Source organism: Vanacampus margaritifer, chromosome 7, assembly GCF_051991255.1.
Source record: "Vanacampus margaritifer isolate UIUO_Vmar chromosome 7, RoL_Vmar_1.0, whole genome shotgun sequence".
Taxonomy (NCBI): Eukaryota; Metazoa; Chordata; class Actinopteri; order Syngnathiformes; family Syngnathidae; genus Vanacampus; species Vanacampus margaritifer.
In genome coordinates this window covers 4,969,231-4,992,485 of record NC_135438.1, presented here as the reverse complement: position 1 = coordinate 4,992,485, position 23,255 = coordinate 4,969,231, and the positions used below count along the sequence as shown (strand labels likewise).

The 23,255-nt window shown below is 40.3% G+C and overlaps 2 protein-coding genes across 2 annotated transcripts in view; one reads left to right on the top strand and one right to left on the bottom strand.

The window, feature by feature from the left end:
- The first annotated feature begins 618 nt into the window (after nt 1-618).
- On the top strand, nt 619-10,444 carry smarca5 (SNF2 related chromatin remodeling ATPase 5). The gene is made up of 24 exons (XM_077571641.1): nt 619-893; nt 1,368-1,490; nt 1,581-1,747; nt 2,061-2,161; nt 2,239-2,339; nt 2,412-2,591; nt 3,429-3,584; nt 3,656-3,787; nt 3,862-3,930; nt 4,011-4,120; nt 4,310-4,536; nt 4,836-4,957; nt 5,885-6,037; nt 6,112-6,244; nt 6,420-6,568; nt 6,644-6,766; nt 6,855-6,962; nt 8,001-8,114; nt 8,195-8,317; nt 8,462-8,594; nt 9,204-9,322; nt 9,510-9,722; nt 9,808-9,918; nt 10,066-10,444. Exons 1-24 carry the CDS (start codon nt 819-821, stop codon nt 10,129-10,131), a joined length of 3,108 nt encoding a protein of 1,035 aa, XP_077427767.1. The 5' UTR covers nt 619-818; the 3' UTR covers nt 10,132-10,444.
- Nucleotides 10,445-10,904: 460 nt separating this feature from the next.
- frem3 (Fras1 related extracellular matrix 3) overlaps nt 10,905-23,255 on the bottom strand; it is a 41,651-nt gene continuing 29,300 nt past the window's right edge. The window contains exons 10-24 of the mRNA XM_077570956.1: nt 22,542-22,706; nt 22,291-22,473; nt 22,052-22,182; nt 20,679-20,837; nt 20,215-20,518; nt 20,011-20,142; nt 18,323-18,654; nt 15,439-15,631; nt 15,257-15,361; nt 14,884-15,011; nt 13,557-13,691; nt 13,356-13,482; nt 13,089-13,276; nt 12,434-12,580; nt 10,905-12,318 (exon numbers count right to left, since the gene is read on the bottom strand). Coding sequence (XP_077427082.1) covers nt 11,815-12,318; nt 12,434-12,580; nt 13,089-13,276; nt 13,356-13,482; nt 13,557-13,691; nt 14,884-15,011; nt 15,257-15,361; nt 15,439-15,631; nt 18,323-18,654; nt 20,011-20,142; nt 20,215-20,518; nt 20,679-20,837; nt 22,052-22,182; nt 22,291-22,473; nt 22,542-22,706 — 2,933 coding nt within the window. The 3' untranslated portion in view covers nt 10,905-11,814. The remainder of the gene's footprint in view (nt 12,319-12,433; nt 12,581-13,088; nt 13,277-13,355; nt 13,483-13,556; nt 13,692-14,883; nt 15,012-15,256; nt 15,362-15,438; nt 15,632-18,322; nt 18,655-20,010; nt 20,143-20,214; nt 20,519-20,678; nt 20,838-22,051; nt 22,183-22,290; nt 22,474-22,541; nt 22,707-23,255) is intronic.

Here is a 23,255-nt window from a genome sequence, read left to right as displayed (position 1 = left end):
ATCCGGTAGAGTTTTCGCGTTTTGAATAAAAAATATTATTTTTGTTTTTTATTGGCTGCTACAAACAATCCATACTAACACGTTAACTTAAAAGAAAGGGGGGGGGGGATTAATACAGTTTGCCACGCCATTTTTGCAGTACTTTTTACATGGACTAGTTCAAACTTTTCTGGTTAAATAATGTAATCCCCTATCATATCACGTGAAAGTAGACTTGTTTATAATATTGCACATTTTGAATTACATCGCAACGTTTCGATAATTGGGAAGGCAAGGCAACCGCCAATTACTGTCGCTGTGGAAACACTGTACCTGTAAATGTTGACTTCGTTTTCTAAAGATATTTAGATGTACAAAAAGGGGAAAATTCAATATTTGCAAAAATCAAGACCATGGAATTTTAGTTTCAGTGTCCATGATAGATTCAGCTAATCCTCGTTGTGGGGAAAGTCTTTACACTCATCATGAGTCTAAAACTGTTAAACGTAAGTGTTAAGTCAAGTTCGTGTTACGTTTTCTTGGCAGTAACAAACAGTAAACAGCACTACTTACTATTTTTGTATTAAAAAAATTCAGATTTTCATGAAGGCCACAAGACCAACTCTCGCGATTGCGCGGCATACTCACGCTATGAGAACGCGGGTGTTCAGGAGGAAAATACCGCTAGCACTGACCGGTGTGTCTTTCATTTCTCATAACAGAAACAGTCCCGGACAACGGCGAGAAACTTGTCCACAAAAGCCCACAGAAGATCAATCTAACACGTGACGCCCTAACGAAACATATCACGACTAGTTGAAGAGGGAACACCGCACAACATGTCGGAAATTTTAAGCTGCGTAGAACCGGAGCGGGAAGAGCAGACTGAAGTTAAAGACGCAGGTGGAGCCGAGGTAAAACGATTTGAAATAAGAATTTTGTTTCCCCCTTCAGCGTGGCGGTGTCATCCAATGTATCGATACACATGACTGTGACCATTCTTCATTTACGTGAACGTCCCCGACGTCCGACTTCCACTTGTTTTACCGTTAGCGCCAGTTAGCTCGTGGCTAACTAACTGTAGCTCAACTAGCTAGCACGGCGCCGCTGAAGCCATTGTTGTTCCACAAATGTAGGCATGGCCACATTTCTCTTTATAGTGTACGTTTTCGCTTTTGAGAAGGCTGAGTTGGCTTTTTTCGGCCTGTTAGCAGTTAACTGAAGCTTGCCTTTGTTTCTGTTTCACGGCAGAATAACTGTTGCATTTATGTTTACATTAGGGCTGCAACTAACAGTTATTTTAAATAACCAATTAACCTGTCCTATTAGTTTGTCGATGAATCTATGAATCAAATTTAAGAAAACATACTTTTTCTTAAATTAAATAGGAAAAGTCTGATTCGGATGCCGGCAAAGAGTCGTCGTCAGATGCAGGGCCCGATGGGCAAGATGCGTCCTCTTCCTCCTCCACCAAAACCAAAGAATCTGCTCCAGGTTATGAAGAAAAAGTGGTGAGGACATTTTGTTTCTACTCCATGCTTGAATACGAATATGTTGTTGTTTTGGGAATAATCCAAATGTCTTATTTTCCACCCATGCAGAAAACGGACCGTACCAACAGATTTGACTACCTGTTGAAGCAAACCGAGCTGTTTGCTCACTTTATCCAGCCAGCCGCGCAGAAGACTCCCACATCCCCCCTCAAGATGAAGCCTGGGCGTCCTCGCATCAAGAAAGACGAGAAGCAGAACTTATTGTCTGCTGGAGAGTGAGTATCTAAAAATATGGTTAGGGTTGCTCCATTACACATCGTATTAAAAAAAAAAAATCGTATCGAAAATAATGGAAGTCTTTAACTGTACATTCAATGTTTTAAGTGACATTTTAGCATTACCAGGACTTAAGTGTTTGTCGGTATTACGGGCTATGTGAACCAATTACTTCGTCGACGCCGGACATCTTACAATACCCCTCCCCAGTTGACCGCTGTTGACAAAATTCTGAGCGCAATCGCTGTACCTGTACGTCACAATAAGTTGTATTTTTGCTTCCCCACCCTTTTGTCTCTTTGTTGACGGCAGCAATCGTCATCGGCGCACCGAGCAAGAGGAGGACGAGGAGCTGTTGAGCGAGAGCACCAAGACCACAAACGTCTGCACACGCTTTGATGACTCGCCATCTTGTAAGTGCTCACCTCTATAGATGGAAAGGAAGAAAGTTGCGTATTTATTTCCATCTCATGTTTGCCCTCTTGTTCAGACGTCAAAACAGGAAAGATGAGGGACTATCAGGTCCGCGGTCTCAACTGGCTTATTTCTCTGTACGAGAATGGAATCAATGGCATCCTTGCCGATGAAATGGTAATTAGACGACAAGTGTATCATGTCATCTTGGGGCTTGCCTTGATTTTATACTGATTTTTATGCCGCCAGGGTTTAGGAAAGACCCTCCAGACGATTTCCCTACTGGGTTACATGAAACACTACAGGAACATCCCGGGACCGCACATGGTGCTGGTGCCCAAATCCACCCTGTACAACTGGATGAACGAGTTCAAGCGCTGGGTGCCGTCTCTGCGAGCAGTTTGCCTCATTGGAGACAGAGATGAGAGGGTCAGCCATGTTACCATTTTAATATTATTGAGGGGAAAAAAATAACCTGATTTCAATGAAGTATTTTTTGTTGTTGTAAAATTACGTTACCTTTCGTTTATTTATTTGTTTTTTCAAATCTTTTTCCTCATAAAAATAGCTCATCAATTTTAGTGCAATCCTTTATTCTTGTAAAATTACATATTAGTTTTAGGTTGTTTTGGCCAGACCCTCATAATTTGACGTCTTTAATTTTTTATAAAATATCTTTGTTCAATCTTGCTCATTTGGTGAAATGTAAATGTTATTTTTGTAAAATCACAACCTTTTTAGTGTAAAGTTACAGCGGTTTACTTTAAAGTTAATTTAACCCTTTTTTTTTCACAAAAAAAAATTAGTTTATGAAAATAATTTATGTAAAAAATTCATCTTTCTCACAAGATGTTTTTTTCCTTTCAAAGTAACCACCTTTGTCCTGTAAAATTGGGGCTTTAAAAAACTGATTTACTGCCATTGGCGGCAATAGTTGTCAGAGATAAATTTTAACTGTGCTAAAAATTCCCCTAAAAATGGTGTTTCTCTTTTAAAATGACCCCCCTTTTCCCCATGGAAAATTTTGCCATGCCTTTCCTGTAAAAGAATGACTTTGTAAAATGTTGACTTTTTTTCCTCTTAAAATGAAAATTATTAAAATATTTTTATTAGAAATTTAACTTTTATTTGAAGCCACAAACTTTCTTCATAAGACATTGCAGCTCTATAATTAGTTTCCAAGGTAGTTTTGCTTGTTGATGAAAAAGTCGAACTTTTGAAGTGAATATTTACAAAGGGTCCGAACCTCTTCTGTCCATTTTGCAGACGGCTCTCATCCGAGACGTGTTGCTTCCCGGCGAATGGGATGTGTGTGTGACATCTTATGAGATTCTCATCATAGAAAAAGCAGTGTTCAAGAAATTCAACTGGCGCTACTTGGTCATCGACGAAGCCCACAGGATCAAGAACGAGAAGTCTAAGGTATGCATGCCCCACATCTACCCACTCTGTCTATAAGGATCCTCGAATAATAACACACAATTTCCTCGCAGTTGTCAGAGATTGTGCGAGAATTCAAGACCACCAATCGTCTGCTGCTGACTGGCACACCACTCCAGAACAACCTGCACGAACTGTGGGCCCTGCTCAACTTCCTGCTCCCCGACGTCTTTAATTCTTCAGAAGTATGTGACCCATTCCACAGTTCTTTCAATCAGACTGAAAATAGTGTCTAATTTGTTGCATCCGGCCCTTTCAGGACTTTGATTCTTGGTTTGACACAAACAATTGCTTGGGCGATCAGAAACTGGTGGAGCGTCTTCACACGGTATGTTGTGAATATGTTTTTTTTTTTTTCTGTATTTTTTGAAGCATATTATCAATGTTGTATTGTATTGCTGCGAGTAGGTTCTCCGCCCTTTCCTGCTGCGTCGCATAAAAGCTGATGTGGAGAAGACGCTGCTACCCAAGAAGGAGATAAAGATGTATGTGGGACTCAGTAAAATGCAGCGAGAATGGTAAGTACCCTTTAGTTAAATATTAGTGAAATATGGCCTTCAAATAAAATCATAAAATATTAGCTAATTACTAACCTTTGTATCTTTCCATCCATGTAGTTAGTGTAAACATTGCACATCAGCAGGCATGCACTTGAAACTACAGCTTTTGCTAAAAATTGATTTTAAACTGACCAATGTCCCCTTAAGGTACACCAAAATTCTAATGAAGGACATCGACATCCTGAACTCTGCCGGCAAGATGGACAAGATGCGTCTGCTCAACGTGCTCATGCAGCTGCGCAAGTGCTGCAACCACCCGTACCTTTTCGACGGCGCAGAGCCGGGGCCCCCTTATACCACCGACCTCCACCTAGTGGTCAACAGTGGCAAGATGGTTGTGCTGGACAAGCTGTTGCCAAAGATGAAAGAGCAAGGTAAGTCGGAGGTGTCCTGGTAATGAAAAAAAACAATAATAATAAAAAAGAGATTTTTTTTTTTTTTTGGTGTACTGTAACACAGTGGTATTTGTGCTTTTCGGTTATCAAACCACCAGAATCTAATATCGGTGATACTCATCGTTGGATTCATTTCATATATTGCATTGTTTCGTTAATTTTCTCTCATGATACAGTATCGCTATGATAAACTTTTGGTTCCACTCTGCATCTCTCAAGTTACGGTGTTTATGCACAAACATCTAATATTGATCTTTCTAAACCTTGTTCCTCCCCAGGCTCGCGTGTGCTCATCTTCAGTCAGATGACCAGGGTGCTGGACATATTGGAAGACTACTGCATGTGGAGGAACTACGGCTACTGTCGCCTGGACGGTCAGACGCCACACGAGGAGAGACAGGTGCGGCGCCAGCAAACTGAGCTGTTCAGTTTTAAGATGTGATCTTTAACTCATTCACTCTCAGCCATTTTCACTGATGCAACCCCCTTCACTCCCGGCTGTTTTACTGGATTTTGACTGATTTTGCAAGGTCCACAGAATGTTGTGTTCTATTGCTATAAAAACATGGGACCTACCAAAAGAAAGTCTTCTTTCATCAGGAAAAAAAATGTATATTTGTGTTAGGCATGGGTCGATTTACCGTGATATAAAAAAGTCAAGGTTTCAATAATCGCTAATACTCTCTGTAGAAAATAAGAGTTCCAACAATGACAGAAATTTGGTAAATAAACCGTTGTCCTTTACAGACAACATGAGTCTGTTCTAAAAGTAGCTCACCAGCGATGGGACACTGTGACTTAAAACACAAGAGGCATGTCAACATTTATTTATTTAAACTAGCATGGTATACATTTCTTAATGTACCAAATAATCTCTATTTTGCTTAAAAATGAAATATAGAATGTGTTGAGTGGAAAATGGCTTTTTTAATTTTAACCCCCCAAAAGAGGACATTTTAGAGCTGTAATTTTAATACCGTGATATTTTTGCTCACGGTTATCATACCGTCAAAATCTAATATCGGCCCATGCCTAATTTCTAGCTGTTTCCGTTTTGCAGCAATTAGAATTAGAACATAGCTAAGTTTCATCATTATTCACAAACCTGTTTAAAACACTGGGGAAAAGAGCTTGTTGCAACATGGCTCTGGTTGATATCGTATACTCTAATGCCACCTGCAGGCCGTTTTTTGTAATAACTACCATTGCTTTAAGTGACCTTTTCAGGTCAGAGGATGCTTCAAAGCCTCCTGTATGCTCTAGCATTAAAAACGTATGAATACGTTTTTGAAACCATGTCAATATTTAAAAAGGATTGATGTTTCAGATCTCCATCAATGCCTACAACGAGCCTAACAGCAGCAAGTTCATCTTCATGCTGAGCACCAGAGCCGGCGGCCTCGGTATCAACCTGGCAACCGCCGACGTCGTCATCCTCTATGACTCTGACTGGAACCCTCAAGTGGACCTCCAGGCCATGGTGAGTGCTGCCTGAACTTTGAACAATTTCTGCATACTCAAGAAGCGGCTTTAACACTCATCCTCTTGTCCCAGGATCGCGCTCACAGGATCGGGCAGCTGAAGCAGGTGCGCGTCTTCCGCTTCATCACGGAGAACACAGTGGAGGAGAGAATCGTGGAGAGGGCGGAGATGAAGCTGAGACTGGACTCCATTGTCATCCAGCAAGGTAGAACACCTTTGTTTTTTTGCTTTTCCCCAAGTTAGCAATCGGTCTTAAATGTGTTTTCAAATGTAATTAAAAAAGTGTTGAACTCGCCTTAAGTAGGATCCCTCATCTATGGCTAAAATAAACACCAGCTATAATTTATAAAGTGATCACGGCTGTTTCTATATCTCAACAGGACGACTTGTGGATCCGAGTGCCAACAAGCTGGGCAAAGACGAGATGCTCTCTATCATACGGCACGGCGCCACGCACGTCTTCGCCTCCAAGGAGAGCGAGATAACAGACGACGATATCGACGCCATCCTGGAGAGGGGCGAAAGGAAGGCGAGTTCTCGCACAAGCACGGCCGCGCCGCTCACATCAAATGTTTTGCTTGACGGTTGACCGCGCTGCCACCAGACGATGGAGATGAAGGAGAAGCTGTCCTCCCTGGGGGAGAGTTCGTTGAGGAACTTCACCATGGACACGGAGAACAGCAGCGTGTACACGTTTGAGGGAGAAGACTACAGAGAGAAGAAAAAGGTACAAAAGAGTCATAGAAATTGCATTCATTTTCACAACATAAAGCCTTGATGTTCATCTCCACCTCCTCATCCTCATCCTCTTCCAGGTCATCACCAACTGGATTGAGCCCCCCAAGAGAGAGAGGAAGGCCAATTATGCCGTGGATGCCTACTTCCGAGAAGCCCTTCGAGTCAGCGAGCCGAAAGCACCCAAGGTACCATCAATAGTAATACCAACACCAGATTGACACACACTTTTAAAGACACAAAAAATAATAATTCTACACAAAAAATAAAACCGAGTAAGGAAAAAAATACATTAACTAGTTCCCAGCCATTTTCACTGACGCAACCTCCTTCACTCCCGTCTATTTTACTGTATTTTGACTGTTTTTGCAAGGTCCACAGAATATTCTGTTCTATTGCTATAAAAACATGGAACCTACCAAAAGAAAGATTAGAGCCTCTTTGTTCATCAGGAATAAAAAGTCTATTTGTATCTGTTTCCATTTTGCATCAGTTAGCATTAGAATATCGCTATGTTTGATTATTATTCACAAATCTGTTTAGAACTGTGGGTAAATGAGCTTGCAACATAGCCCTGGTTGAGCTCTTCTACTCTACTTCCACCTGCTGGCCGTTTTTGTAATAACTACCGTTTCTTCAACTGTTCTCTGCAGTTGAGAGGCTGCATCAAAGCCTTCTGTATGCTCTAGAATGAATAAATAAGAAAAGTATACTTAAAACATTTACAATGGAACGTATTTATACGTTTTTGGGAGCAAATGAGTTAAGGACTTGCAATACACAACGTGTAAAAAGGAACAGACCCGACTTCTTTGGTTATTTCTATATTTGTACTACACAAACTTTTTCTTTCACAAACAGCCCAATTTTGAGGAGTTTTGTACAAAACAAACCTCAATTTTTGGGGTTGTTTTGAGTTATTTGGGTCAAATTGATCCAAGTGATGGTCAGTCCCTTTTTTAATCCATAATTGGGTTATTTTTTTAACCAAGTGTTTTTAGTGTCGTTTTCTATGTTTGAAAGGAAGCATCTTTCCGTCCCTCCTTTACCTGATGATGTATTCCATAAAGGTTTAGGAAAGGTGGTTTACCTGCCAAAATAACAGAATCCCTATGAGACAACTATTCTTAATCGTCATGCATCATCAGTCCTACCAGTGGGAAAATCTCTTGCACAGTCACGTTTTTTATAACCATGTTTGACTTTGCTCGGACTCCACCTTCCAGGCTCCCCGTCCGCCCAAGCAGCCCAACGTTCAAGACTTCCAGTTCTTCCCCCCTCGTCTCTTTGAACTCCTTGAAAAGGAAATCCTCTTCTACAGAAAGACAATTGGCTACAAGGTAACTCTCCTCACTTTCCCTTCACACCTTCTGCGATTCAACATCAGTGTTTTCAATAACGCAAAGCGTCTCCATTTTAGGTGCCGCGCAATCCGGAAATGCCCAACTCTGCTCAGGTCCAGAAGGAGGAGCAGGCCAAGATCGACGAGGCTGAAGCCTTGACGGAGGAGGAGTTGGAGGAGAAGGAGAACCTTCTGCAGCAGGTACGACCAAGACAACACAAGTGTAGCCCCCTTTCACACTGCCTGTAAAAACCCGTCTTTTTTGTCGCTGTTTTGTGTGAATGCCGCAGACACAACTTGGCGGATCACTCAATTTAACTTTTTTTTTTTTTTTTTCGTGGGTAGGGATTCACCATTTGGAACAAGCGTGACTTCAACCAGTTTATCAAAGCCAACGAGAAGTGGGGACGCGACGACATTGAGAACATCGCCAGAGAGGTGGAGGGGAAAACCCCAGAGGAAGTTATGGAGTATTCTGGTAATGTCCACTTCCACTCAAAATTGTTCCCGTTCCTCTCCATCATGCCTGAAGTCCTTATGTGCTCTGTTCAGGGTTGTTATGGAATTTTCATTTTTGTTTGCTTTTATTTCGTTTTGAGTTATTTATTTATTTTAGTTAGTTTTAGTTTTTAGGGTGGTTCTGTTAGTTTTCATTAGTTTATTTAAAAAATGCTTGTTTTAGTTTTGTTTCAGTTTACCCACAATGCACTGCACGGTCCGAAATGCGCACTTCGTCGCCAATGAGCGACGTCATCTGAAGGTGCTTTTCTATTGGCTAGTGCTAGATGGCGTCGTTTCTGCGTGACACACTTTCAAACGTCCTTATTCCGGTTAATAGCAAAATAAATATAATACTTAAAATCACATTTAAGATAAACCCACAAGGCAATGTTTTAAATTAATTACCAAAGACTAAAACAAAACTATAGTTTTGTAGATGTAAAATGTATTTTCATTTATTTATTTATTTTTTTAAACACATTTTCATTTTATTTCCTTAACGGCCATGTTTTTTTTTGGGTGATTTTTTTAGTTTTTGTTATTTTGTCAGTTTTCGTTAACTAAAATCACCTTTTTTGTTCCTCAGCTGTGTTCTGGGAGCGCTGCAATGAACTCCAGGACATTGAGAAGATCATGGCTCAGATCGAGCGAGGAGAAGCCAGGATCCAGAGGAGGATCAGCATCAAAAAGGCCCTGGACTCCAAGGTAGGTCACCGAGACCTTTTCACATTCGGATTAGCGCCCTCTATTGGTGGAAAGTTGATGCAATCAAGTGAGTCTGGTCTAATAAGCCTGGCGGGCTGCCACATTAGAAAATAACCTGATATGACCCAGCAGCTTAATGCATCCAGTCAATCAGCATCTTTTAACACGCCGTCGTCTCCCGTTCCAGATCGGCCGCTACAAGGCGCCCTTCCACCAGCTGCGCATCTCCTACGGCACCAACAAGGGCAAGAACTACACGGAGGAGGAGGACCGCTTCCTCATCTGCATGCTGCACAAGCTGGGCTTCGACAAGGAGAGCGTGTACGACGAGCTGCGCCAGTGCATCCGCAACTCGCCGCAGTTCCGCTTCGACTGGTTCCTCAAGTCCAGGACGGCCATGGTGAGCTTGAGGTTTCCCGCCGATTTCCGCGCGCCCGCTGTGCCAAGCGCCGTCACCGAGATGTACGTTTGTGCTCCGGGCGCAGGAGCTGCAGAGACGATGCAACACGCTCATCACGCTCATCGAGAGGGAGAACATGGAGCTGGAGGAGCGAGAGAAGGCAGAGAAGAAGAAGAGGGGGCCGAAAACCGGCTCAGTAAGTGCTATTAAGTTAAAGGAGGTTTTTTTTATGCCCCTACTTTTTGGGTTCTGGTTCCACTGCTTAACATCTGTAATTTCAAAATGAATTTTTCGTTTAAAAAAATAAAATAAAATAATCAGTGCTTCTCCTCCTGCCATTTAGGCCCAGAAACGGAAGCCGGAAGGAACTGCGGAAGGTCGCGGGCGTCGGAAAAAGCTCAAGTTGTGAAGGCAACGCCTCGTTCGTTTGTACAGCGCGCCGTTATTCTAGCCGCAACCACAACTACAACAGAAGGGTTTGTGTGCGTTTGCTAATGGTGTCTAACCTCCAAATAGACTTTGTATTATTAGGTTCTAGCAAGTTTTCTGCCTTGTCATTTACGGAGACACTGCAGCTGTGCTTTTTTTTTTTTTTTTTTTACTTGTAGTCAATGGAAGTTTTATTTATGCCTGTTGGTTGTACCACATTCCAATGTACCGTCTTTATTTTCCAATGTTACCTTCTTTATCTCCCTGTGAATTAAATAAAGATCTTTTTTTTTTTAATAAAATAGTGCATTGTGGTAAATAACAAGAAAAAACACTTATTCATTTGTAGCAGCAAACTTAAAAAGTAAATTTATGCACCTTTGTATGTTTTTTTTGGCCAAAAGATGTTTGTTTTTAGTCACTTAAAAATCAGGCTTTTATACTGATTTTCATGCCTCCTGTCATCAACATGAACAACATGCGAATGCTGTATGAGGATCATCAGGATGTGAACATCAATGGCGATACACATTTAGTGTATCATTAGCTTAATAGGGTAAGTGCCATGCCAAAGTCATTTTAAAAAATATATATTTTTTTTTAAAAAGTGCTTTCTAAAAACTTGCAGATTCTCAGTCATCAGGTTGCAAAGAGTGAATTGAGGTAAGTGGTGGACTCTTGTTCGTTGCATTTCAGGCAATTATGCTGTTAAGATAAAATGTAATTATGTTGCCAGAATAAGAAGACACAACATTTCAATATGGCACATTGAGATGGTTTAAACCACAGTCTCAACAATTTTATTCAAAAATATGAATTTCTCCATTTTGCAAAAAGAAACTACAATATCTACAAACCTTGATACTGAGTGTGTGTGTTTAGTGACGTATAACAATCATTACATTAGCATTCAATGAGGTCATCTTCCAATAACATTCATTCCAAGTCAATGAGACACAGTCAAATGTTGTAATAATAATAATAATAAACTTAAAAAAAAACAGTAAACTTGAAAATTCTGTCATGTCAAGGCTGCCTGAGCTGATTACATACAGTTAGCGTTTTTGCTCTTTTACTTTTCATGCATTTGCAAACAATAAGAACGAAGAGGGGACCTTTTACAAGTCTAAAAAAAAAAAAAAGGGCAACTGCAGACACCCATTACTCCACCACCCATAATTCGGCCCCCATGCAAGTCTACAAACAACCTCGGGAAATGTTAACCCAACATTGCTCAACATTATATACAGTGAACACCCGTCCTAGTCGCAGTTTGCTATTCATTAATTCGCTCTCGGCGTATTTTTATGCTCACCCTATGGTGCCACCAGATGACATCAAAGACCTGGCTAATATGAACGTAGAAGTGATTTTGAAGAACTATGGATGTTGGGAAGGATCTACAGTATCTATCTATAAAATCTTGTAGCTTTGGTTGTTAGCGCCGTCCGCATGTTGTAAGTTTGAATTCAATCATAATTTTCATCAGTTTAGATGAAAAACATTCAGGGCCTCACAAAAGTGGATTTTGGCATTGGGGGCCCCGTCAAGTGGTTCTGGTACTGTTTTCAGTGCTATACAAGTTGGGAAATGAAGGCACAGTGGTGGAGGAGACTATCATAGTCAATAGGTAAGGGGACCGATGGATGGGCCCTCCTAACCTCTAGACCTCGGAACTATCCGAACCGCCCCACATTCTGGTGGATCCTCGGTTGTAGGCGGCAGATGACGAGGTGGCGTAGGACGGGAACTGTCTCTGTTCCTTCTTTTTGCGCCGCAACAGTAGCAACACGACGACGGCGATCAGACAGGCCAGGACGATTAGACCCACCACACCCACGATCATGGGAAGGGTCCAGCTGTCCGGGGCCTCCCTGCTGGAGCTCCCCACTAGGGGGCGCTCCAGCGCAGGCTCGCGCTCCAAGCTCGGGGACCAGGGCTGGCGCTGGCTGACCACCACGCGGTCGGCTCGGTCCAGGGCGATGTGTTGGATGTTGGTGCCGCGGTTGTTGTCGGCGCCAATGTCGTGGGCGGCGCGGCGCTGACGTCGCGGGGCGGAAGACAGGCTGTGGTGGAAGGAGTCCACGCTACGTTTGCCGCGGTTGGCGTTCTCTCTGGAGCGCACGGTGTAGATGGTGTGAATGTACCACTCGCGACCTGCAGCCACCTGCATGGCACACGAACACGCTTGAATTGGACGCGATCAGGGCGGACTGTCGATTTGTTGAAATTAATGAAAATGCCAGTGGTTGGGAATAATTTAGCAACGGAGCCATCCGTACCTGGAATAGCGGAGTCGAGGAGAGGGCGAAGCCATCGGATCCTGGTTGTTTGACCAAAGGCAGACCTCCAGCCGTGTCCTGAGCCAGTGTGGCCTTGAAGGCAATGTCGCCAAACGCCGTCGCCTGAGTTTCTGGCTGGGCCTTGTCCTGAGAAGCGGCGAAATGAAAATCATTCAAAACTATTGCTGGGTGAAACAAAAAAAAAAAACATTCTTGACAACTGTGATGTTATCTTCAGTCGACAGCAGGTGGCAAAATGGCCGCCTCTTGAGATAGATAAAAATGGCTGAGACAGCTCAGCTTCATTAAAAAGGCGAGCTGTGATTGGTTGTTGCCGGAGCTCTGAGCAACTGTGATATCGTCTTCATTTTTGTTTTTTTGTTTTTTTGGAGCTGTGATTGGTCGTTGCCTGAGCTCTGAGCAACTGTGATGTAACCTTCATTCGACAACACGTGGCAAAATGGCCGCCTCCTGAGATGGATAAAAACGTCTGGATTTTTTTTGGGGGGGGGGGGTGGGGGGCTGGATTTTGCCGCATAACTCATATTCCACAAATGGAATATTAATCAGAATGTCATGTTTACAGTAGTGAGGTCACATATAACATATTATTGTTCAGAAATGTGTAAGGTTGACTTCCCCTTCAGGTTCTTACCAGGATCTTAAATCTGTAGAGCAGAGAGGGGGAATCAGCCAGACAGCCGAACTCCTTATTGGTGGGGTTATATTTGGGAACGTAGCCGTCGGCTCCGGTACACAGGAACACTTTCTCAATACTACAGGAGAAAGAATCTCCCAGGTTCTGCACCGGGTCCACCATCACTCGGCCGTAGATGGACGAGCCTACAAAGACCAGAAATGTTCATTGTGAGCCTCATCAGCCGCAATGCTGGTTGAAATCCATCAGGTGGGAGTGTCGTACCTTCTGAAAAGGCGGCATCGGTGCCCTCCCCAAAGCCCATGGAGCCGTCAGACAACCACAGCTCTTTCTTGGACAGCAGGAACATCTGCGTGTTGAGGCTGAACTCGGCCGCTACTGGGTCGCTCACCTGAAGAGAACACCAAAATCAAATTTGATCAAGATTTTTAGGTTCGGAGAATTTGGTTTCAATTGTTTGATTACCTGCTGGAAGCGAATGTCCATATCAAAAGTCAGAGGCTCCCTCGGATGACACACGGGAGGGATGCTGAACTCTCCGTTAGGGGATGCAATACAGGGGAGCAGCTTCACTGTGTACGTCCCGGAGTAATCCCGCACCTAAAGGATCAAAATGCAAAATCATTCAGTTTCATTTTTATTTGCAAATATCCTACTTTCGACTTTCAGGTGACATTTCAACCTATTTGACCTTTTCTAAATTTTTGAAAGCACATGTTGTAACTTGCTGTTCTCTAACAAAGAGCTGAATGGCAGAATTTACAACAAAGTGGAAGGGACCAATAAACCCCTCGGTTAACAAATAATTGGTAATTAACAGCCCCTTTCATCCTGCATTAACCACTCTTAGTTTGTCTAGTCACTTTTATTTTGTTGATGATATGCAGTTACTATGTCCCTTTTAATGTTGATGTCACTTGCTAAGTAGTTACTATGTCCCTTATAATTATGTATTAGCCACTCTTAGTTTGTCTAATCTTAACTCTTGTTGTGCAATGCAGATACTTTGTCCCTTTTGATGATTATGTAAATTGCTATGCAGTTATGTCCCTTATGATGACGATGTATTAACCACTCTTAGTTTGTCTAGTCATTCTTATTTTGTTGTTGCTATGCAGTTACTATGCCCCTGTCGATGTTGCCACTTGCTATGCAGTTGCTATGTTGCTTATGATGATGTATTAGCCACCCAGTTTGTCTAATCACTCTTGTTGTGCTATGCAGTTACTATGTCTCTTTTGATGATTATGTCTTTTGCTGTGCCCCTTATGATATTTGTAGTTTCTATGGCCCTTATGAAAATCATGTACTAGCCACTCTTAGTTTGTCTAATCACTCTTATTTTGTTGTTGTTTTGCTGTTACTATGTCCCTTTTGATTATTATGTTGTCAGTTGCTATGCGGTTGCTATGGTCAAGCTCAGTTTGTCTTGTAACTGTTTTTGTCATAAACGTTTTTATTCTGTCATATAGAAATGTGCATTGCCTAAAGCGAGATGACACTTTTGTCAGTATGTTGAGGTTCCTTAGTTGATTTTCTCTCAGGATGTCGAGGTTTCCAAGCGGTTCTTGCCTGTGTTTGAGGATGCTTCCATTCATCCAGTCCTGCTCTTTTAATCAAAGTTCTTAGTCAAGGTTTCTCCATCAAGTGTTTTTTTTTAGGTCATCTGAATCCAACATTGCTCTCTGTTGTTACTTTGTATTTTTGTATGTAAAGACTGTTTCCCAATTCCTGCGTCTTGTCGGCGTTCTGACTCATGTGACAAGCATATTTGAGTGGTTTTCCGACTTACGGCGAAGTCGGAGACGAAACTCCACTGTTGCATGGGCTGGTTGTGGGTGGGTTCAGTCCTGACAAGGACCAAAGTGAAGGTCAAGCTGGGGTGGTCTGCGCATATCACCATGGAAGACACGCTGGTCCCTAAAAAGTGAACACGTATAGCATTAAAGCCCTCATATTTATAACCTGACCTTTTATATTGTCTTGGCCTCTTGGACCGTAAACGCTGGCTGACATTTGCTCCGATGCCACCTGGTACTTTTACGCCGGAAGCCCCCTCTACTCCTCCCCCCAGAAGTGTGGAACTCCAGAAATAACCCAAGAGAGGATGTAGGGTAATCTAATAGGAGACTGCATTTATAGAGCGACCACTCTCAATGTCTTACCTGGGTGAGTCATAACAAATTGTCCCCTGAAATGAGACTCCGTCTTGAAGTTGACCACCAGGCGGCCCTCCTCGTTTATGCGCATGCTGGTGGGGTACATAGCTCCTGCAGAGGTTCATTCAAGAGATTAAAACGACGTACCGTGAATGCTATTGGGGGGGGGGGGGGGCATCAGATCTTACCTTGCAGCTCTGACTCGGGCGGGCTCCCGATGCCCTCCTGCCAGAGGATGGCCGTGTCGTACACAAAGGTGAGCTTGAGCTCCGACTGGAGGTCAAAGTGCTGCCAGCCGCCAACAGCCACGGGTGAGTGGAAGACGTAGGACACAAAGAGGGGCACGCGCAGGGTGACGTAGGACTGGACCAAGTTGAGCACCTGGGAAAATTGAATATTGGGGTCAAGTCCAGCTCAAAAGGAACCGCAACCATATGTCTTTTTGGGACTTAAATTACTAAAGTCTTACAAAGTGTACATGCTCTTGGCAACATTCCCATGATCCTATATTGAACCGTTTTTAATTATTTAGCCAACCTGAAATCCATAATTGTACTTTCTATTTGATCATTTTATATTAATTTCAAGACTTTACTCAAATAAATAGCTATTACAAGCTTTGAAGAAAAAAGTAGAAGCAGAAGTAGAAAAATGTGATTCATTGGAATTAATTGCAATTAATTACAGAACATTGTGCGATTAATTAGTTTAAAAAAAATAATCGTATGACAAAACTAATAAAAATTTACTCCTTTAACTCTGGAAATTAATTGTACTTTCTATTTGATCATTTTGAATGAATTTCAAGATTTTACTCAAATATCTATTGCAAGCTTTGAAGGAAAAAGTAGAAGCAGAAGTAGAAAAATGTGATTAATTGGAATTAATTGCAATTAATTACAGAACATTGTGCGATTAATTAGTTTAAAAAAAATTAATCGTTTGACAAAACTAAGAAAAATTGACTCCTTTAACTCTGGAAATTAATTGTACTTTCTATTTGATCATTTTACATGAATTTCAAGATTTTACTCAAATATCTATTGCAAGCTTTGAAGGAAAAAGTAGAAGCAGAAGTAGAAAAATGTGATTAATTGGAATTAATTGCAATTAATTACAGAACATTGTGCGATTAATTAGTTTAAAAAAAATTAATCGTTTGACAAAACTAAGAAAAATTGACTCCTTTAACTCTGGAGATTAATTGTACTTTCTATTTGATAATTTTACATTAATTTCAAGATTTTACTCAAGTAAATATCTATTACAAGCATTGAAGAAAAAAGTAGAAGCAGAAGTAGAAAAATGTGATTAATTGGAATTAATTGCAATTAATTACAGAGCATTGTGTGATTAATTAGTTTAAAAAAATTATCGTTTGACAAAACTAATAAAAATGTACTCCTTTAACTGGAAATTAATTGTACTTTCTATTTGATCATTTTACATGAATTTCAAGATTTTACTCAAATATCTATTGCAAGCTTTGAAGGAAAAAGTAGAAGCAGAAGTAGAAAAATGTGATTAATTGGAATTAATTGCAATTAATTACAGAACATTGTGCGATTAATTAGTTTAAAAAAAATTAATCGTTTGACAAAACTAAGAAAAATTGACTCCTTTAACTCTGGAGATTAATTGTACTTTCTATTTGATAATTTTGAATGAATTTCAAGATTTTACTCAAGTAAATATCTATTACAAGCATTGAAGAAAAAAGTAGAAGCAGAAGTAGAAAAATGTGATTAATTGGAATTAATTGCAATTAATTACAGAGCATTGTGTGATTAATTAGTTTAAAAAAAAAATATCGTTTGACAAAACTAATAAAAATGTACTCCTTTAACTGGAAATTAATTGTACTTTCTATTTGATCATTTTACATGAATTTCAAGATTTTACTCAAATATCTATTGCAAGCTTTGAAGGAAAAAGTAGAAGCAGAAGTAGAAAAATGTGATTAATTGGAATTAATTGCAATTAATTACAGAACATTGTGCGATTAATTAGTTTAAAAAAAAATAATCGTATGACAAAACTAATAAAAATTTACTCCTTTAACTCTGGAAATTAATTGTACTTTCTATTTGATAATTTTGAATGAATTTCAAGATTTTACTCAAATATCTATTGCAAGCTTTGAAGGAAAAAGTAGAAGCAGAAGTAGAAAAATGTGATTGATTACAGAAAAATGTGCAATTAATTAGTTTAAAAAAAATAATCGTTTGACAGAACTAATAAAAATTTACTTCTTTAACTCTGGAAATTAATTGTACTTTCTATTTGATAATTTTGAATGAATTTCAAGATTTTACTCAAATATCTATTGCAAGCTTTGAAGGAAAAAGTAGAAGCAGAAGTAGAAAAATGTGATTGATTACAGAAAAATGTGCAATTAATTAGTTTAAAAAAAATAATCGTTTGACAGAACTAATAAAAATTTACTCCTTTAACTCTGGAAATTAATTGTACTTTCTATTTGATCATTTTGAATGAATTTCAAGATTTTACTCAAATATCTATTGCAAGCTTTGAAGGAAAAAGTAGAAGCAGAAGTAGAAAAATGTGATTGATTACAGAAAAATGTGCAATTAATTAGTTTAAAAAAAAATAATCGTTTGACAGAACTAATAAAAATGTACTCCTTTAACTCTGGAAATTAATTGTACTTTCTATTTGATCATTTTACATGAATTTCAAGATTTTACTCAAATATTTATTGCAAGCTTTGAAGGAAAAAGTAGAAGCAGAAGTAGAAAAATGTGCAATTAATTAGTTTAAAAAAATAATCGTTTGACAGAACTAATGAAAATTTACCCCGTTAACTCTGGAGATTAATTGTACTTTCTATTTGATAATTTTACATGAATTTCAAGATTTTACTCAAGTAAATATCTATTACAAGCATTGAAGCAAAAAATAGAAGCAGAAGTAGAAAAATGTAATTAATTGCAATTGCGATTAATTACAGAAAGTTGTGCGATTAATTAGTTTAAAAAAAAATCATAAATCTTAAATTTGGTCAACTGAACTCAACTATTTCCTAACATTCTGCCAATATTTTTTCCATACCTGTCCGTCGGTGCCTATGGAGCCACCGCAGTCATTCAACAACTCCGACATGTCGTAGTAGCTGGTGAAGTCCCAGAGGCAGGCCTCCAAGTTGAGGTTCCGGTAAAAGCGGAGCGAGTTGGACGAGCGCATGCCGTTGCTGTACTGGTAGGGCGACGTTTCGCCGATAATCTCTGGGTTTTTGGTGGCGTCAGTGATGAAGCCGTAGCCCGTCTGGATTTCGTTGAAATCCAGCAAGTTGGAGCAGCGGTGGTTGCCCACGCGGGTGCCGTCGGGGCTGAGGGTGAGCTCGAAGTTGGACATGGGTCTGGTGGAGATCACCGGCAACATGCCTGTTGGAAGTACAAATAATTGTGTGGGAAAATACAGACTAAATCTCCTTATGTATACGTTATATAAACCCCATCATGGTAACTTTGAAAAAAAAATGGCGGATTTGCTCCTTTATTTAACTTAGTGCTGGCTTTGAAAAAAATAATGGACTCTAAGGGTCAGAAAAGTAAATACTGTCTAAGTCAAGTACAGATACCTGAAAAATATAAAATGACCAAGTATTTGTAGTTGGGGTGTCAAAATGAGTGCATTAATTTTGAGTTAATTTAAAGTTCCTTTAATGGTACTCATTTTTTTAAACACGCTATTAATGACCCCTCCCTTACTTGGAAAGCCTGTACTGGGGAAAGTCCAGTTGCAACGCAGCAGACTCATCCACGTCAAAATTTAGCAGTAATAAATTGAATAAAAAGCATATATTTGTGGGGACTGGGGTTAAGTTGTATTTGACAATTTTAAAAATGTGTTACTTCCTGTTAAAAATTAGATAGCTCTTATTATGAAAAGAAAAATGCACTGAGCTGTCACCGTCTTACAAATGCAATTATGCCATCTAGAGGCATTACTGTATCACTCACAAAAAGATGCAGCCATATTTCTATTTAACATTTTTTCCACTTTTATGTTAACAAGAGTAGAAAACTAAGAAAAAAAATTATTGTACATTTTGTTGTACATTTAAAACAAATCTAAAATTTGCGATTAATCGTGAGTTAACTAATGAAGTGATCAGATTAATTAGGGTTAAATTAATTTAATTGCCCGACACCCTTAATTTGTAGTCTGTTAACTCATTTGCTCCCAAAAACGTATAAAAACATTCCGTTCCGTCTTCAATTCCGCTTATCCGGGGTCGGGTCGCGGTATAAAAACGTTCTATTTGAAATATTGCCATAGTCCCAAAAACGTATTTATACGTATTTTTATTTCATTTTTTTATTTTAGAGCATACAGAAGGCTTTGATGCAGCCTCTGACCTGAAGGAGACGCTTAAAGCAATGGTAGTTATTACAAAAAACGGCTGCCAGGTGGCAAGAGAGTATAAGAGATCACAAGGGCCATGTTGCAAAAAAAGCTCTTTTCCCCAGTGTTTTGAACAGGTTTGTGAGTAATGATGAAACTTAGCTATATTCTAATGCTAATTTCTGCAAAACGGAAACAGATAGAAATATTTTTTTTCCTGATGAAAGAAGAGACTCTTTTGGTTGGTACCATTCTGTGGGCCTTGCAAAATCAGACAAAATCCAGTAAAACAGTCGGGAGCAAAGGGGGTTGCTCCAGTGAAAATGGCTGGGAGTGAATGAGTTAATTCCTAATTTTTGTTTTTTTTTCCCCTGAAGAATGCGTTCCCTCACCATCCATATGGGGCATGTTGATAGTCAGCTTAATGAGATTGGGGAAGTCCGGGTCATCTGGGCCCGTGTAGCGAATCTTTGCAGAGAACGGTTCAGCTCCAACGGTGCCTTGGATCCTCGGTTGACACATGCCTGCAAAGAGGTTCGGGTTGATAAACTCGACACCCTCCAACCGTGGATACGTCCAACACGCTAGTGACTCACCTTCTTCCTTGCTGATCACAACGATGGGACTGGAAAGCTCCAGACCAGCGTCCCCGTTGGCATTAAAAGCTCTGGCGGCGCATTGGATTCTGGAGCCCGCTTGGAAGTAGATGGAATCCAAGGTGATGGATTTGGTGTTGGTAAAGAAGGTGTTGGTGTCCACCTCCCTCATAGGACTGGTCACACCGTCGGAGCCGGTGGGGGCGCTGACCAGCCAGCGGTACTGGGTGAGGGTGTCGTTGATGCTCTCCGCCGAGCAGATGGATCCGGTTTTGTCAAAGTCGTTGTATTTGGGGTTGCAGGCCTACAAGGCAGGAAAGCATTGACAGTGGTATCTTGAGATGTGAGAATTCCCATCAGGTCTTTCGGCTCTTTTGTTTTAATTGACTGCGCATTACAAAAAGATACAATAACAAACCGGTAACATTTCTTTTTTGGCAATACGCCATCAAAAACACACTTACCGTCACGCACACCACTGGGTAGCCGTTGACCGGGTTGGGGTTGTCTTTGGTTTTGGACGTATCGTCGTACATGAGCAAAGAAACCACGTGGGGCACCGCCGGGAAAGTGACGTCTGCCACGCTGTCCATCTCTTCGATGTACACGATGGCTTTGTTCATCTAGCAGGCAAGGCATGCTTGTCAACAACAATACTCAGAAGATTAGCTGTAGGAACACAACTTTTAGTTTTTATTTCCACATTTATTTTTATTTTTTTAATCATTTTTTTTATTTATTTATCTTTACTTTTACTTTTTATTTCCATTTGTATTTATTTATTTTATTTTATTTCGGAATCATATTTTTTATATCCATTTTTATTTTCACTCTTATTTATTTATTTTGGATTTTTGGTCCTCCATAGTTCGCAACGTTTCGGAGTCCAACCCAAGATATGTTTAGGACCGCCCCCTCATTTGAATAACATTATGTCCTAAATAAATAATGAAAAAAAAAATGTGAGAGCAGATTTGGTGATTTATTTATTGATTGATATCTAATTCTATTTATATATTTATTTGTGTATTTACTTCGACATTTATTTTTGTATTTATTTTACTTATATATATATTTGTTTTTATTTCCATTTATTTTTTTGTATTTAATTTTTGAATTATATTTTTTAGATCCGTTTTTATTTTCAGATTAACTCATTTATTTATTTAAAATTTTGGCAGTTTTGGTCCTCCATAATGCCATACATTACGATGCAATACAATCTAATATATTACATTACCATACAATACCTTATGATAGAATATATATTACGATACCGGTACAATACGATGAGATAATTACTATACAATACATGACTATGCGATACGTTACGATACAATATACAGTATTGCAATAAGATACATTATGATGTATATATATATTTTGATACGGTTTAAAACGATACATAATATAGGATGCAATACAATAAAATTACAATACGTTACGTTACAGTCCGATATAATACATTACTATGACAATACGAACAAAATACATTATGATACAAAATTTAAAAAAATTCAATTTCTCCTTTACGCTGTTACGATTCCCCAACCACTGCCTACTTACTGTGTTATATAATTGTGCCTCCTGTGATGTCGCTCCAGATGTTTTTTTATAAGGACTATGCGGCCTTGAATGGAACTCGGATCACAATTTAGTTGGGCTATTTCAACGCGGTGGCTTACATTCTGTTTTTAGCTGCATCTAATGTTAACCCTCGACCCCACCTCCTGCCTCATTCCAAAGCTTTTTATAAGGTATAGTGGTTCGAGCGCGCTGACAGCAATGCCAGCTGTTGCCGGGCTATTTTCGCGCGTTTGTAGCTATGCGCCGTCACCTGTATCTCTGCCACCATGTTGTCATCGGGCTTCATGTGCACCGTGAAGGCTTCCCTCATCTCCCGCTGGCCGTCGTAAAGGATCTCGATCTCCACGAAATGCTCCTTGTCGTCCTCTTTGAACTCCACGTCTGGGGAAAAATGTCAGCCTTCATCCACTGCTTAGTGACAAGCGTGTCCCGTCCGTACTGTGACACGGCGTTAAAAAGGCGGCCAGTGGGGGGGGAAGGGGGTCTCACCTTCCGACAGGGGGTTGTAGTCCTCCCCGGAGGTTGCCGAGCCGTCCTTGGTGTGCACCCTCACCACCGACACCTTGGATGTATCGCCGGCTCGCAGGATGGGGATCCTGACGAAGGCGACGTCACCTTTCACCTGCGGCTCTCGCACGCTGTACTTGATCTCAGCGAAGCGAATGATGGGCTCTAAAACAGGAAGAAAACAGTGAGTCCGCCTGTTGAGGGTTTGGTTCATCACGTTTTTCGTGACGTACTGTCTTTGTTGTCCGTGATTTTGATCAGGGCCTCCTTCTGTTCGCCGATGGAGGCCCCGTATGGCGACTTGCTCTTGGGCGATCCGAGGAGCAGGCGGAACTCCTCGTCCTCCTCGTGAACCGAGTCGTCCTCCAGTTTGACTACGCAAGGCTTCTCCGTCTCTCCTACGAGGAGGTGCGGAAACATTATTTACTGTACATTGAAGTGACAACAAAGCATGAAAAAGTAGTTCATGCCTTATTCTGCCTTATCGGGTGGCCCAAATTTTTTTTCAATGCTAGACTAAGTGCAATTTCAGCAAAAATTGCGTGGGAATAATTAAAGCTGAATGCTAATAGCTGAATGCTAATAGCTGAATGCTAATAGCTGAATGCTAATAGCTGAATGCCAATAGCTGAATGATAATAGCTAATAGCTAAATGCTAATAGCTAAATGCTAATAGCTAAATGCTAATAGCTAAATGCTAATAGCTGAATGCTAAAAGCTAAATGCTAATAGCTAAATGCTAAATTAAAGTAAATTAAAAGATAAATTATGTTAAAATTACAAAGTATTAATTGTAGTTGAAAGATAAACGAATAATAAAAAGAACACTTGAAACCCCGGAGGCGTGAATTTTTGAAGAAAGTTGAAATTTGTGTAAATCGGAAGAATTACGTGGGAGTTATTACACGGCAAAAAATGGTGGATAATAAAAATCCGAATAACATAT